This window comes from Rhineura floridana, chromosome 14 (genome assembly GCF_030035675.1).
Source record: "Rhineura floridana isolate rRhiFlo1 chromosome 14, rRhiFlo1.hap2, whole genome shotgun sequence".
NCBI lineage: Eukaryota > Metazoa > Chordata > Lepidosauria > Squamata > Rhineuridae > Rhineura > Rhineura floridana.
In genome coordinates this window covers 7742391-7760300 of record NC_084493.1, presented here as the reverse complement: position 1 = coordinate 7760300, position 17910 = coordinate 7742391, and the positions used below count along the sequence as shown (strand labels likewise).

At 39.7% G+C, this 17910-nt stretch overlaps 1 protein-coding gene across 7 annotated transcripts in view; it reads right to left on the bottom strand.

The window, feature by feature from the left end:
• Nucleotides 1-17910, bottom strand: part of MEF2A (myocyte enhancer factor 2A) — a 91763-nt gene that overhangs the window by 51674 nt on the left and 22179 nt on the right. For all 7 annotated transcript variants that reach the window (XM_061595299.1, XM_061595292.1, XM_061595293.1 and 4 more), the window contains exons 2-3: nt 17637-17836; nt 7644-7847 (exon numbers count right to left, since the gene is read on the bottom strand). In XM_061595299.1, the coding sequence (XP_061451283.1) occupies nt 7644-7847; nt 17637-17690 (258 nt within the window). In that variant the 5' untranslated portion in view covers nt 17691-17836. The remainder of the gene's footprint in view (nt 1-7643; nt 7848-17636; nt 17837-17910) is intronic.

The window sequence follows — 17910 nt, the reverse complement described above, 5'->3', positions numbered from 1 at the left end:
GCAGGTGTGCTCCTTGAAAGCATGTGCCTAACTGAATCCATGTTTTCAAAGCACTCTGCTCCCCCTGGCCTTGGACACCTTTTCCAAACTCTGCATAGCTTCTGCTTCTCACTGGAACGGCTTGGGATTGAAGGCAGTGCCACCAGAGATGCAGCGGGATGCGCTGAAGAGCACGCATCTTAAAGACTGGCAATGTTTAAAAAGAGATATTCAGCACAACTCAGCACAGGCCAAGTATACTCACGGGATGCAGCCCCTTCGCTTCCAGAGGAGAAAATTTAGCTTTCTAAATGGTGGTCACTTTCAGCCAATTAGAAACTCCAATTGCCTGTCACATGTGGCAAGTGAGAAGTTCACGTCACCGGCAAAAGTTAGTAAGATCCACTGAGTGATCAGCCCCTAAATGCTGAAGTTACTCTTTTTAAAAACAGACTTGAGCTTCCAATCCAAAAGAAAAGGTAACTGTTTCTGTATCAACTATTGCTGTTGCTGTATCCAGCAATAAAAGCAAAGTAGGTTAAACAAGAATAGCACACTAAAAGCTAAGGCAGCAAGTAAATCAACATCCCTGTTGCAGATCTCTGGAGCCTAACTTATGTCCCCCAGGCACACCCTCCATCTGCTTTGCAGAACTGCACCTGCTTTCTCATGCTGCAGGTTCAGATTACATGAGAATTAGGACAGCCAATAAATTAGCAAATTGGATAATTTTTATGACAAGCAAGATAAAACACTTTTGTCCTAATCCAGCATAGGAATCCCACATGCAGAGTCCCATATGCTGAATTGGATTCTACATGCTGAATGAGATGAAATACAATCCCCATCTGCACTTAAAGCTGTGGATGGAGGTACACACTCTTCCACCTTATAGATGCAAGATGTGCATCTCAACCTAGTTATCTCAGAATAGCAAGAGCAAAGGAGTTGTGCACATCTCTATGGATCAGGGGCTGAATTTATAAATAATGCAGACTTACTGGAGCTACTTCAAATCACACATGTTCTTAAAAGGGGAGTATTAATTCAATAATGTAGTTAAGAAAGTAGACGGGCTTGTATGCTAGTATTCCCTCCAAACTTCTAATCTGAGCAGCCAAACTAACCTACACACAGAAGGAAATCAGACTGTTTCAAATCACCTAACATCAGAAGACAAGCATGCCCTGTGGCAAGTATTTTTGAAAGTTATTATTCTCAAACAAATTTTGAGTGCAAGTTCTATTGAAATGGAAATGGACTGCCTTCAAGTCAATTCTGACTTATGGCGACCCTATGAATAGGGTTTTCATGGAAAGTGGTATTCAGAGGTGGTTCATCATTGCCTTTGTCTGAGGCTGAGAGGCAGTGACTGGCCCAAGGTCACCCAGTGAGCTTCATGGCTGTGTGGGGATTCGAACCCTGGTCTCCCAGGTCATAGTCCAACACTCTAACCACTATGCCACACTGGCTCTCTGCAAGTTCTATTACACTTAATTATATTTTGTTATACAAGTTTGATGATATCTGCAGTGTCATTTGACAAAGCAGGCCAATAGCCATATGGACTGAAAATTGGTTCTGAATGAGAAACCATAGAACGACAGGATATACTATTACTATAAAGCAAGAAGTATCTGAATCACATTAGTTGATTTGATGTTGCCACCCACACAGAAAGGAGAGTGCCAGGGGTAACTAGGTTCTCTCACAGTCAGGAAAATTTCTCACATGTTCCTCTTTGCTCTTTTTGCAGAGACGTGTAACAAAAACAAAATCCTGCCATGCCTTCAAAAGTTAAAAAGATATCAACTTAAATCATGTTTACAATTGCTGGATCTAAAGGGGGTTTAATGGTTTTATATTGTGAGTTTAAAAAAAAAGAAACAAAACATGTTATTGTTTGTTACAAAAACCTTTGGATTTTTTGTTGGAAGACAATAATATTGGAAACACACTTTGGAACCACAACAAGAAGCAGATAGCAGCTTGACAATACCGAAGACTAGAGGGGTAGCCTTTGATGCTCAATAAACACTAAAGCAAGGCTGAGAGCCTGTGGCCCTCCAGGGTGTTGCCGGACTCTAATCTAACTTCTATCATCCCTGATCACTGGCCAGACTGGCTGGGGCCTATGGGGCATTGGAATCCAACAACATCTGGAGGGCCACAGGCTCCCCACCCTTGCACTAAAGCGATGCATTTGCATGCAATTTCAACATTTTAAAATTGTACTTTGCCTTAAAAGACAGACATGAAAATGTTCTCCCTCACATATGCGTCACTAGCAGAGATGCCATTTAGCATCACAGGACGAACAAGAAGGTAGGTCATACTTTAGACAAATGCCTGAACTATGTCTATTTAAATTAATGAGGAAGCTGTACTAAATCAGTGTTCTCTTAATAGAAGAGGACAGAACTAGCAGGCATTGACATGTCATTTCAGAGCTTCCAAAGCTATATTGCTACTCTCCAAGAATAAAATTAAATTGTAAATATAGTTTGGTAGCAGTCTTCTTGTAATACATCACACCTTCCTGTATCTACCAAGAAATTCAACTTCCAAAGGTATTTATGTGCTCTAAAATGCACAGAACTGAAAGTGGAACTTTAGTTGTGATAACATTACTGAATTCTACACTTGAAAACGCAGACTTGGCTAAGATCATTTATGCTATGTAACAACCAGGTTGAACCAGTGTAACACATTTACATGGGCTACCTTTAAACAGCACTCTGCAACTTCAACTGGTCCAATATGAGGCAGCAAGACATATGAATGGAGTTTGCTGAACAGAACATACAAGTCAGATGTTTTTTATTCCAGATTCACTAGCTCCAAGATGGTTTCCAGGCAGAATACGGTGCTGGTGTTAACCTTTAAAGCCCTAAACCAAGGGTGTTGTTGTTGGACTTCAGCTCCCATCAGCATGACCAACAGTCAAGAATTTTCCCGCCATTTCCAAGTAGAACTGGGGAAAACTCCTATCTGAAACCCTGGAGAGCCACTGCCAATCAGCATGGAAAATACTGTGTTAGACAGACCAATGGTATGGCACAGTATAAGGCAGCTTCCTAATTTTCCTATTATGACAATTGTAGTCTAACAAGTGGAGGGCCATAAGTCCCCCATTTGTGTCCTAAACAGGAAGCACTGCAAAATGTTCTCTTTTGGAAAATTCTACCCCACATCATTATTTGAGGCCCTGCTCCGTGTCCCTGCAGTTTCGGAAGTGAGCGGGGTGGGCACAAGAGATGGGGCCTTTTCAGTTGTGGTGTCATGGCTGTACAACATCTTCCCAAGTAAGAAGCACTTGACCCAGTTGCTACTTGCTACTTTTTAGTGAGCAGTGGGGGGGAAATTCAAGTTATTGGAGGAAGTTTTTTAAGGGCTGAAAAGGGGAGTATGCTGCTTTTCAATAAAATGTTTGTAAGCTGCTTTTGAGGTCTCCCAAAATTGTAAGTGCAGAGTACCAAGTACAGTAGACAGATATATAAATGAAACTCTAGCAGTGCTAAACATTAGAGAGCTTTATTAGAAACATCTGATATTCCCTACCTGTTTTTATTTGGGAATTTTGTACTAGCTTTGCTTAAAACATGTCAAAACATTACTGTTATCTTTTCGGCGCCAGGTAAAAACCTACCTTTTCGCCCAGGCATTTTAAACATTTTAAATTTAATATTTTAAACCTAATATGGATCTTAATTTATAAACTCAATGGCAACTCTATTTCAGATTTTTATCATGTTTAATGTTTTTATAATTGTACTATATTTTTCACACTTGCTCATATTTTAATTGTGATTTTATTTGTTGTACACCGCCCTGAGAGCTTTCTGCTATAGGGTGGTCTAGAAATGTAATTAAATAAATAAATAAAAATAAAAATAAATAAAAACAAGCAGCAATGTAGTTCACACCCTTCTCCTGCCAATGTGATTTAAGTGCAGTTACAAAACAGGACCTCTTCTTTGGGTAACAAAAGCACCACCTTGAGCATAATAAGCAAAGCCAGGCCAACCAGCTCTACCTGCATCCAGAAATACACGCCACCTAGCACTTCATTGCTAGAAAACACCTGTATGATGCCATTTCCCTGCTCTCTAATCTTTAAACCTCTAGGATGGAGAGTACCAGGACTGCCCAGAATCTAGCTTTTCTATGCCTTATTCGATGCTGCCAGTGCCCCAAATACCCTTGCATTACACACTGTATTGCTTGGAGTGCACCATGTCACAGCTCTGAAGGTTATCACTGTACCAGACCTAGGTGCACTTGTGATATTGGCACAATGCCGCAAACTGTGAAATATAACTATACAATTACATAAAATAAAGTCTTCTGAAGGTCAATGAAATGTTACAATTTACTTCTGTTTTCATCCACTCACTATAATTTGCTGCAAGAGCCACAAAAGGCATGCCAATTGCTTACTACATGCATACACAATTTATCATTAAGCAGAACTTTACTTCTCCAAAGACTTAAAACAAGATTCAACAAGATTCTAGAAATGGGCTATACAACACAAAATTAACTGGTCAGACTAAAATGCAACAAACATTAAGAAGTTCCACATCCAAGCAAAGAAAAAATGTTTGTTGACTGGCCTCATTCCCCTTTCAAATGGTAGTTAAAATACTACTACCATACTAGCATATTAACCTTGATTTCACAAAGAATCAACTTCAATGATAAACATGTTTATTTACTGTAAATCAATTTACTCCAACTCCTAGCCTCCTAGTCTATATTTTACTGGGGAGAGAGAGGAAGGATACTGATAGAGACAAGGTAATCCAGAAGTCAATCAAGTTATTCAGAGACAAATAAAAATTAGTCCACTGGGTAACTTTCTAAAAGTTTCATGTAAGTTTGCAGTGGGTGACACTCATAGCTATGAAGAGAAATGAGTCTAAATTGTGTTTTAAATTGTTTTTAAATTGTATAAATTGTTTTTAAAAGATGTGTTTTTAAATTTGTATATTTGTTTTTAATGTTTTTAGTTATTGTAAACTGCCCAGAGAGCTTTGGCTATGGGGCGGTATATAAATACAACAACAACAACACAACAAAACAACAAAACAAAACAAAACAACAACAACACAAAACAACACAAAACAACACAACAACAACGTAAGATGAGAGGTTTTCAAGGGTCAGATGACAACAACATCATTTCTTACCTGCCCTTCACCATGAGGTTGCAGGGTGGGTTACCATTTAAAAATGTTAAAAACAGTTTTAAAAGATTACAATATGTAATTTCCCATCTGTTATCTGAATGCAACAACTAGGTTTTCTTGGTTAAGACACGGGTAAGAGATGTTTTCATAGACAGAGGTTCTAGGACACAGAGACAGAGAAGTTGGCCATCCCTACCTATTGTCAGATATCCACACAGGATTTGCCAATTCAATAAAGAAAACATGCCTATAGATCAGCAATTATTCAGAATGTTGGCTAAGTAGAGCTGTCCCATCCATCCTCACCTCACCATTTGTTACTTGCCTAAGAAGACACTACTCTGAGCTGTACAGTAATTTAAATGGCCTGAACAGACTCAGAAGATTCTTGCTGCACAAGTAGTGCACTGAACTTGAGAACAAGGATTTATTTGTAAATGTGATTAGTAATTATGAAAATTATTTTAGAGTCAACAGAAGAACTGGATTTATTTACTAAAACAGGGGAAAGGAATCTTGGCCCTCCAGATGTTCATGGAACTCTATTACCATAAGCCCTAGCCAGCATAGCCAGTAGTGAGGGATGACAACACCTGGAGGAACACAGGTTCCCCATCTTATACTAGTATAATGGCACAGCTTTGCTTTATTTGCCCCAAGATACAACTTATTTGCATGGATACTAAAGCAGAAAGCATGGTGTTAAAAAGTCTCTGGCTCTTGTCACTGTGATGGGAAAGCTGTTTTAAACAGTATTCAGGGTTGAACTATCTCAAGCATCCTTCCACTACAGCAAGGGGAGAGCCATGCTTTGCCAAGCGAGATAAGCCAACCCTGGAACAGAGAAGAGGGAATGAATTACTTGTGATTATATATTTATTTAGGTTCTGTGTTTGTCAGGCACAAGTGTAAGGCCATTACAAGCCCCAACCTCCCATCTCCAGCTCAGAGGTGGTAATGGGAGGCAGAATTGTGGGGACTTGCCTCTGCACCCAACAGGCACTCCAAGCACCTATCATGTTAAGAGGCAAAAGCCAGCCAACACAACTCTGCCTTCAATCTCCAGCTTCAATTCCCCTCCCCAGCACCATGCTTAGAGCTAGAAAAAGGAACCGAGATGCATTTCAGAGATGGAGCACAAGGTCAGGCACAAGATTCTGCCCCTTGAGGAGAGAGAGGGTGCCAACCACAGCAATGTTCTGGTTGGCTGACAATACTAACATAATAAATTGGCCCTTAAAGCCACAAACATCCTGCTCAGCCAGAAACAATGTTATAAGCCATGTCATGACTAGAGAACTATGAAGATTCCAAACTACTGCATGCTTCCTTCAGTGACAATAAGCACATACTAGTCAGGACAAAAACCACAAACTACAGATAATAAATGCATATGCACTTTATGAAAGTAAACTTGAAGTGAAATTCAGCAGAAATAAGAGTATGATTCCATGGTAAGAGGTAACTGATGGAATTGCCTAGTTGAAAAAGTCTATTATATTGAAAGCTGCCCTTAGTCTTGATTGGGAAAAGCCATGTTGCTAAAAATTGGTTTAGAAAATCAAATTTAAACACACATACAAGTTCTATACTTATTTTCTATTATTTAGCAATGCAGGCCTGGTGCTAACCTCATCTCATATTTGCAGAAGGACCTTAAATCCAAGTTTTTGCAGATTCCCTACTTTCTAAAAGGAGGAACTACAGTAGATCCATCCTCTGAAGTAATATGCTTGAGTATGAAACACTTGGTTTTCTTCATTATTTTTAGATATATAAATATCACTAACACAACCTGCAAGAAACAGTTAATAGTCTCAGACTGACTGCCAAGTAACCAAACATCCCATACTGAACAGAACTCTTATTTTAGGGTATGTGCAACCACAACAAAGTTGACAAGCACAGAATGAATGCTTAAGTCTATGTTAACATGCCATATTCAGCTTTAACTCAGCAAGAATGTAGCTACATTAAGAACAGGCTAACCAAACCTACAACAGGTCTGGTTATGCTACATCTGAAATAGGAGCATCCTATTTGCCTAGCTTTCTTATATTTCTTTTCTTGAAATTAACAGTCTTGAAAAGAGCTTCAAATTTCAAGGCAACTGGGTATCACTACTCTTGTTTATAGCTTAAAAAACCACTAACAATATATTTCCTTTCTTAAACACACAAATCACTGTATAGCTATTGAAAATGCAACTTTTCAGCAAAATGTTATTTTGGTCATTTAAACCCATACAATGTCCTATGTGGCTTAGGCTGAGATTCTCCCAGGGGCAGCCTCCAGTGATTTATTCAGGTTTGCTACCAGTCTTGAAGCACTTTGGATAAAGCAAGGTAATTTAAAATACTGTTGATTAAAATTAATTACATTAGTTAGTGTCCAGATGGGTATGGTTGGCTTTTCCAGAACATTTAATAAATGAGATAAAGGAAGGATTCATTCATTGTTACAGTTTGTTACCTCAACAATATCGGAGTTGGTTCGGCTCTCATGGGGTTCGTTGTACTCTGTATACTTGAGTAGAACTTTGTCCATATCCGTGCTGGCATACTGAAAGAGTTTGTTAGAACTGTTAAAAATGATGAGTGCTATTTCACAGTCACAAAGCACACTCAGTTCATAGGCTTTCTTCATTAATCCAAACTTTCGTTTTGTGAAGGTCACCTACACAAAAGAAGGGGAAAAGAGTTTTTAGAAATCAGTTTTTGAATGGCAAACAATTTTACCTAGTATGCACTCATTACAAATGGGCCATCAAATGGCCAGCCTTTAAAGGAGAGGTGGGGAACCTCCAGCCTCCAGGCCCTCATAGTGGGCCATGATTGGCCAATTTGGCCCCAGAGGTCACTATCCCCAAACCATGCCCACTAGCTGACATCACTAGTAAATGTGGCATTCACATGCTTACTCCTGGGTACTTCCTAAATACTCAAGGGAAAAAAGCAAGCAAGCTCTCTTTCACATAGGTAGTTCACTCTAAATAGCTTCTAGCATTTTACTGCTAGATAAAGACACCTGGTTTAAAACACAAACTAATTTGATGTCTATGCACTTCTTAGTTAACACAGAGGACTTTCCAAGTTTACCATCCATTCTCAAAATAAATTATCCTAATAGTGCAGAATCGTACTGGCTCAGATATATGTAGATCTTGACTATAGCTTCTGGAATCACCCATTTATACACTAACAAGGCAACACTGATTTGGAAATCCAGGACATACAATTCAGGCAGAAGTTAAAGTCAGAGTAACAGACATTATTTTTAGCCAGTCAGCATGATGACCTACTAGTTGTGAATGACTGTGCAAGAAATTATCTATGGAAAAGGGACCCAATATTTTGTTGGCACTACCCACTACGTCAGAGGGCACCTGTGTTGCCCTGGGGGTGCGTTACTGACATGCCCTGAAGTGTACTTTCAAACCTACCAGAATCCACTTGCCCCCTCCAACTGATCATTATCACTTTGCATTCCATGTTTATGCCTTCAGCTGCAATTTGATGCTATAGGAAGGTCAGACACAGAGTTCCTAAGTTCCCATGTCATTTAGCTGCCTATGGATATCCTGGCCAAGCAAAACAGGCATAAATAACCAGGCTGTCAGTTCCTGAGCTGTACATGCAACAAGATCAGTGTGACCGGGGGGGGGGGGATATTTGCAACAGAGACTTTTGGCTAAAAGGCTAAAGCCCAGAAGATTTTAACTTCCTACAAGCTAATCTCCTTATGTGTACAAGTCTGTGGAGACTACAAAACAAAAACAAAACAGTGTATTTGAGAGGCAGCACACTGCTTTCCTGCACATTGTCTCCTAAAGAAAGTCTGAGACTTATGTTCTTCCTTTGCTTGTAGACCTAATCTTCAACACTGCTCTTATGCAAAGCAATAACTGTATATGACTTTGCCTGAAGGAGGATGTCCACCTACAGCCAGGAGTGAAGAACCTGCAGCCCTCCAGGTAGAGTTGGACACCCAACTCCCATCAGCCCCTGCCAGCATGCTCAATGATCAGGGATAATGGAAGATGTAGTCCAACAACATCTGGAGGGCCACAGGTTCCCATACATGATCTAAGAAATTGAGAGAGTTGCTTAAACCTTGGATAGCCATCATTATTCAATACATTGTAAAAGTGGGCATGTGAAACTGCTCCAAGATGCAGGCTAGTCTCAGAGGAACAAAACCAGACTGGTCCCATAGGACCACAGAAGCATGAACCAAAGAATTACAAAGCAGTTCTTTATCTGAATCCATCCATGTGCTCTTTCTTGCTTCCTTCTGGGACACTGGCCAAACGTGCGTAAGAAGTGGGACCAAGAGTCAAATAAAGTACATAGATATACACAAATTCTGGAACATGTCCAGAAAAGAAGTTCACACAGCCCTGTTAAGAATACATTCCTAAGTGAAATTCTTCCATGGCAAATTGCATGGGGAGGGGGAAGAATCTTCTCTACCAGATACTCAAACTAGAAAAAGAACATCCAGATCTGCCAAGAACAGAGTGAAAGCATGTCTAATCAACAAAGTTCTCTTCAGGAGTTCATCTGCATAATTTGGAAAGCCCACAGAAATGACTGAGGTGAATGCGATATGTGGTTAAGAGCTCTAAAGATAGAACAGAGCCACCCCTCCAGCAACAAGATCGGTTCTTTCCACATATTCTAAGCCAGCCCCCCCCCCAACCTTTTAGAACCTAGGGTCACATTTGGAAACCTAAAAACTTTCACAGGCACCATAAAATACTTGTTCTGTAGAAGAACACTGGTGATGTTCAGAATCCTCTTCCCAAAACACATATACATGCCAAAACAAATAAAAAAACCCAAATTAAGCAACACTCCTCCCAAAAATGCTCTTGGAGGTTGCTGATTCATAGGGTCGCCATCAGTCGTAATCAACTTGAAGGCACATAACAACCTCCCAAAAAAGAAAAACAGACAATCCACCCACTGAACAGCAATAAAAAGTTTTAAAATCTTGATTTAAATGTAAAAACTGGAGGACAGGGGGGCACTGGCAGACACTGGGGAGCATTCTGAGGGTGCTGTGATGCCCATGGACACCACACTGGGGACCTTAATTCTAAACCAATCACAACATTCTGCCACCAGACAGAAGACCTACTAATACCTTACTCAAGTTCTTAATGGGGGTGCAGGGCTGTGGAGTTGGTACGCCAGACCTTCGACTCCGACTCCTCTATTTTTCTACTGTCCGACTCCGACTCCTTCATAAATGGCAAATGTATATTAACTAGTAATAACAAATTTACTGTAGTAAAATGGTAGCACAAGGCATTTCATCGCCACCACGTGAATCCAGAGCTTGGGATAGTTACTTTTTTAAACTATAACTATAACTCCTACAAGCCCAATCCCTGGGGCTGATGGGAGTTGTAGTTTAAAAAAGTAACTTTTCCAAGCTCTGGATTCACGTGGTGGTGATGAAATGCCTTGTGCTACCATTTTACTACAGTAAATCTGTTATTACTAGTTAATATACATTTGCCATTTATGAAGGAGTCGGAATCGGAGTCGGTACATTTCTACCGACTCCGACTCCACCCAAAATTGCTCCCGACTCCGACTCCATGACTCTGACTCCACAGCCCTGTGGGGGTGTCCATTTTATTCTTATGAGAGAGTCATCAGTGTACTTATGAAATAAGTGGAAGCAGTTTTACATTTGGGTTCACAGCAACATTTTTTTTAAAGTCATAGTGTAATCCTCCATGGTCAAGAGATTCTCAAAGTTAAATAAACATTGATCAGAAGAGTTATGATTTAGCTATTTTTCTCAGTTCAATAATTTTATGCGATTCCAATAATGAACTTTATAATTAAGTCAATGCACCAAGCAATGTTGCTCTAAGGGCAGATGAAACTGGGTTTCCCACTGGGCTGCATGCATTAGGGTTCCATATGATACAGCGATTTCTCAAGGTAAAAACTGGCTGCTGTTACACATTTGCTGCCTATTATCAAGAAAAGTTGTTGGAATAGTATAGATGCTTTTGCTTATATAAAATTCCTAAAGCTGAATTTTCATGGACATAAGCAACTGCTCAAGAGGTTACCAAGTTTAAGTCATAAACTCTTCTTTAAAAAAACAAAGAAGGCTGAATTTATAAACAGTAGTGGGTTTAGATTTTGTGAAATCCATGTTCACTGTCACTAGCGGTGGGCATCCTTGCACCTCCTGCACAGGCTGGGAGAAGGAGCCTTGCATGCTGTTCCCCATTGGCTCGAGAAAGGAGTTAATCTCTACCAGCAGCTAGTGGGAGGCAAGGCCTCAATGCAGACCAGAATGAAAACATTGCAGCTATGGGCCACACTAAGGCCTTAACTCCAGACTGTGCCACCTCACGCACACCAGTATTTAATGTGGCTTTTGTAAGCAAACTGTAAAGTCACAGGTGGCTTTGGATTTTGTGAAACACACTGACGAAGGCAAAAGCCTTAGATGGGTGAGGAGTAAAATCCAGCAGGAACCATCATGTCTAACTCCAACATATAAATGCAATAAACTCCTTTGACACAGACTAAAGGACAATATTGGAATGACAAACCTTTGGCCTCATAGAAATGGAGAGAGGGGAGAGAAAGCAGAATCCTGCTTGTGCGGTATCATTCCCAAATCTCTGAAAGGGGCTGTGGGGTGGGGAGTGGTGCACACGTGTATTAATTGGCCCTTTCCAGTGCACCAAAGTACTTTAATTGAAGGATAAATTGGGGAGAATTATGTAAATTCCTACGCTCTGGTTCAGCGCATTTCTGATCATCCAGAAGAGGGAGAGAGAGGTGACGCTGGTGGGTTATCCCAATGTTTGGAGAGATCAACAACGTGTGCGATAGATGAAGTGGTAATCTTGGCACAATCTACTGAACAAGCACAGCTTGTTCCCTTTTTGGTGACACAGGATCTTGCCACTCTTATCCATGGTTTTTTAACCTTCTGGAGGGACTAATGTAATGCATTTTGCATTAACTGACAATGCATTCATCTCAGAAGCTCAAGCAGGTGAGGAACGCTGCACCTCCTAATGAATACTGTAAGGCAAACACACAAAACTGCATCGGTTACCATGAGCTTCTGGGCCCAAAAGCAAGCTGCTGGTTCCTTTGAATTCCTTTAATGTGGGAGACTGACAGACGTTAACATATGGGAAGCCACCTCTCCCTGAGCTGCCATGACAGTGACAATCAGTTTGTCGGGTTCTGCTTCGCTTGTTAAATGAAGTAAAGACATCTGCTGAAAGGTCAAACACACCGCTTGGTTTAGGACCTTTTGAACGATTGCCAAAGTTTTCAGAAGGCTTTGGGCTTCTGGAGGCAATTTGTAGGCTGTTCATAGTTCATTTTATGGTTACCAAGTTTCACAAGCTTTTTGTTTTTGGTGCTTTATGTTTAATTACCATTTTAAATGTTTTATGATATTTGTATGTAGAGCCACTTTCAGCACATAAAAAGGATCTAAACGCTGTAAATAAAATGTTTATTAACAGGGACCACACTTACGCAAATATGTAAAACGGTCAAGTAGAAACCTGAAATTAGGCCATTTTAAACAAATGAAAGAAAATGCAACACATTTCCTTTTGCTGTTACTGACGGCAGGTATTAGAGAATGGAATCAAGGGAACAACTACTATTATGTTTACAAGATCAGAGAGAAGGGAACAGTGGTCTCCCCTCCTTTAACTGAAAAGCAGACATAGCAAGCTGCCAGTTTCAGCCAACAAATAGTAGAAGGGCTGTCTAAATCTTTCCACTCCTGCCCTCTGTTTGCTTAAAGTGGTCTTCCCTATTCTGCTTTTTTTTTACCCACAGAGAAAGATTCAAGGATCCTCAATCCCCTCCCCCATATGTAGGAAAGGAAGGAGGGGGAAGAGCAGGAAAGGAGAGACTTCAAGAAAGAAAAGAGGAAATTATTACTGTAACCTCTGATGCAGTTTTTCAGTAAAAACAGAACTGTTTGCACATCTCCTTCATATTGTCTAATTTAGCCATAAAACAGAATCTACATATAATATTGTCAGCTGGTACTTCCACAGTAACCTTCTTCCTGTTGCCATTTTCTCCCTTGCTTCCCACAACAGACAAAGTTTACGGTTGTATATCTACATATCGCTCAGCACCACAAGCAGACATTAGATTTTTATTCCACCCTTCCATCAAAGAGTACACGATGATGTACATGAATCTGCCTGTCCTCCCCAACCTCCAACCCCATTTTATCCTCGCAGGATGTCAGCTCTCTGAATCTGCCTTTAAATAACTGCACGGTTTGTGTAGCAACTGTCAGCCTGGTCATTTGAAGTTTCAAACACATGGTAGATCACCCCAACCTTATTCTCACAGGGAAAGAAACACATACTCAACTGGGAAAAGATTACAACCTATTCACCAGGTGGCAAGTCCCACATGTAGGAATTCCCTCCCCCCTACTCCTTTGTGGTTATTACTTTCAAGAGATGGAGACTTATCTAGTGACTTCCAACTGTAAGATAACAACCTATATGCAAATTGGTGACCATGTATTAATTTGAACAACAGGTCCTCCAAATTCCCCACTGGTCTACACAGAAGCAACATTCTCCAAGTTATGGCATTCTAAAAAAGACAATATTTTTATTTTATATTTTTAATACTGCTGAATAAAAATCTAACAGTTTACAATAAGAATGTAAATATTCCATAAAATTACCTTTAAAAACCTGAACAAAACACAAGATAAAAATACAACTTTGTATCACAAATGAAACCGAGTCATGTACTAAACAAAGGGTGGTATTCAGTGCTAGTCCTACTCCTAGCAGACCCACCGAAGAGAATAGACTTGTCTGCAGTATGACATGACTCAGGGTTGTTGTCAGGATAATATGGAGTACTCTGCAGTGTTCAAAGTGCTATTTGTTATAGATGCTGTTTATTGCTCATAAGAAACAGGGTAGCAGCCAGTGCTAGTCCTATAGAAGATCCACTGAAGTTAACATGACTAACTTAGGTCCATTAATTTCAATGGGTCTACTCTGAGTAGGACTTAGTTGGATATAGCCCAATAATTTTAAGTTTAAGGGTCACAGTCTAGGAAAGCTTAGATAAACTTAATTTTTTAAGAAGGCAGTTTTATAGATCAGTTATAATTCTGTCTCATGAATTACCTGAGGGAGGCCATGCTGGAAGCGTTATTGCCAAAATGGCCCGATTCCACATTTCTGTTAAGTGACAATCCACTGGTTGTGGAATGACCAAACAAGGTCTCCTCAGAAGATCTTAAAGATCAGCTTGAGTTGTACCAAGGAGGTGACCTTCAAGGTCTCCTGGTCTGAAGGCTTTTAATGTTAACAAACCCTTGAACATGGTTCAGTAGCTAAATGGCAGTCAGTGCAAATCTTTCAACACTGGCATAATACTTGTCAAGCTGAATGCACCATTAAGCATCCTAGCAGCTGCGTTTTCCACTAGCTGTAGCTTCCAAACCAGACACAATGGTAGCCCCACATGAAGCACACTGCAGTGGCTCCATAGTGAGGTTCCCAATGTATGGACTACCATGGCAAGACTATCACGAGCAGGTAACTTCCTGCTATCCCATCATGTGCCTGTCCTCACTTAAACCTAAACCCAGTAACCACTAGAATGCTAACTATGAAGCAATGCAAAGTACCACTCCTGGCTCTTTTGCTGCTTCCAGCATTAAGATGACTAGACAATGAGTTGTCCCATACCATGGATACACAGCACAGAGTTTATATTTGTATAATGCCTTGCCTTGAGATCGCATACAAGAAAAGTCAGTTTAAAAATAAAATAAATGTGGCAACAGCAAGCCCTATTCCTCTGTCTTTTGGTTTTAAGCGCTCCAAAAAATGAAAGAAATGTGCACAAAGTAGTATGTGCAGTCTTGATTTTCAATAGCTACTGAACAAAGCAGCAAAAGTTGCTCTGGTGGTGGAGTTAGATAGTAGGGGAGAGGGTCAGCAACTGGTAGGATGGAAAAAAGGAACAAGGTAAATAAGTAAAGCAGTGGACAGACAGACAGCCACCTACTGAATCACTTACAAGGATGGCCTCAAGTGTAGCTTTCATCTTCAGGACATGCAGTTACTTCTTCAAGACAAGTAGTTAATCTCAGCCCACCCACGTGTAATGCAAGCCCAACCATTCTGCTAACGCTCTCTGGAGATTTGCCTACAGTAAAGTGATCCACTGAATCTGAATACTAAGTCTGAAATGCTATGGGCAATTTTACCCCTAGCGCAATGATCACATCTGAAACCAGAACAATGCATCTGAGAAAGCATAAGTTGCCTGTAACTTAACAGTGAAGGAAAAGCCTTCCCAGTGTTTTATTAAGTCAGTCAGAAATTTAAACATTTGCTTTGAAAAAATTCTTAACATTCTACATTTGCAAAAAGCAACAACCATTTTTGCAAAATGCTTTGACGCACATCATTCATGGGGAAAAAAATTATCTTATGTCATTCCTTTACCTGGTAACAAAGGAGACTATTTGATGATGCTGACATTTGGGTCCCTTGGACAGCCTGGTTACAACCATTTATTCCATTTAGCTCAATTATATAAATGGCCTACAGCTCATTCAAGCAGACAAGAGTTCCTAATTACCACTACAATGACAGTCTCATGTTAATTATAATTCCCCAGAGTATCAGTTACTTTATATACAGCATGGTAAACTGAAGTATATTATCTGAAAGGGAATGTTTTAAGACTTTCTTCACCATAAACCTTGTAAAAATAGGTTTTTAAAATAGTTAGCACTACCATTCTCTCTCTCTCTCTCAAGATTGTAAAGGAACACACACAACATTATACTGAACAGTAAAAGCATGTTTCTGAACAAAAAATGACTTAGTCTTATTGAACAAGTATAGTTTAAAATGCTGAATCAGATTCAGATGCTGGATTTCTCCCCCACAAGAGTTATCAGCCTTAGTTTGATCTTTATTGACTAGTACTTCCAATTGATACTTCATTATTTTTCCCCCCTGAACGAAAATACTGTCCACAGTTTGCACAGGAAGCTGGCACAATCCTCTTAGATAGTAAACTTCTAGGGCAATTATTATTAGTGTTGTTTTTTGAAGACGTTCTTGTTCAGACAGGCTTTCCTAGCTGGAAAAATGGGTCTCTGCCATGGGTGCCTACTTTGTGTTGCTTTTAAGTTTACCTGCAATTTTGTGTTTTAAACGTTAAGCTGTTTTCACTGTACATGGCCAAAGACGACTGCAGAAGGCAATTAATAAATTGATGATGACAACAACAAAGACAACAAAGGCCAACCAATTAATCTTGTGTTTTAACTGTTGTACTTTTTTGCCAAGCAGGTGACAAAATATCAGAATGTTGTTATGTCTTGTGAATTGTTGCCTTTTCATTTTAATAATTAATTTTATTCTGTATTTTATACTTTGTCTTATTGGTCAGCTGGCCTTAATAAGCACCTGATTCACAACCAACATCATCTGCTCTGTCAATACAGAGTGTGTGGAGCAAGATGCTATTAAATCAAGTTCTTGGCAAATTAACAATGCAATTATTTATTTAAAACATTTTACCTTGCTCTTCAGCCAAGAAGGTTCCCATAGCAGCTAACATGAGATCAATAAAAATACGCCTGTGAGCAGGTTTACAATGTAAAATATGTAGCACAAGAGGAAAAAGGGGTAAGGAGGACTTAGCTATTAGGGGAAGCCACAAAGTCATATCAGATTACCACTGTTGCTTAACAGTTAATTATATCTTTATTATAATAATATGTATCCTTTTCTTCAGAAGCTGTTCTCAAGGATGCAATTCTAGCGTAACACAGTTATTGGTTTTGACTAAATTAACCAAATTTAAATTGTTGAAAAAACACCTCTAGGAGATAGTCTTGCAGATAATCTACTTTATAACTTCACTTGAAAGTCTTATTTAGGGGGAAAAGGAATTAACACAGTTGCCTACCACTGAGATTAGAATGGTGAACATATCACTGAAGCTCACCAAAGTGGCCAAAGATCAAAGAAAAGAGCTTATATCTTCTATCACCAATCCCATGAGTGCCAAGAGGGCAGAAAGATGTAGGGGGAAACTTATGACTCCAACCTTTAGCAAGGCCAATCACAGTGATCTCAAAATAAAATGTGTCTGTCCCAGGATATTGGAGAAACACCAATGTATACTGGAAATGCATCTAAAGTGATCACCAAACGTATTCTTGCACATTTAGCAGTCAATGATTAACTAGATTCTGTAAGACAGTTCCTCAAATGCTTATTATACAATAAGGATAAGTTCACAGGACAAAGGTCCAAAAAGAGACAGAGAGAGAGAGAGCTCTTGGCCATAGGTACAAGTCAACAGTTCTATGTTCAAGAAGTGAATGTATGGAAAGTATATTCCTGTATTGAAAGTATATTCCTGTCTCATTTCTCACCTGTCTGTTTCGTTCATCCATTATTCTTGTGATCTGTATTTTCTTCCTCCCCATTTTCACCTTCCTTCTTTATAATCCAGAAGCACACAAGTAAAGGAATCCACAAACTTCGTATCCTAGCACATGGTAGACAGTTCTCTTCCACGACTAAAGCCTATGTTGTTTTCCACGACCATGCACTGCACTGTCTTAACAAAAACCTAGAATGGAAAAACATTAAAATCATTCTGACGTCAAAAGTACATATTTCACATCAATAACGTTTGCACATTAC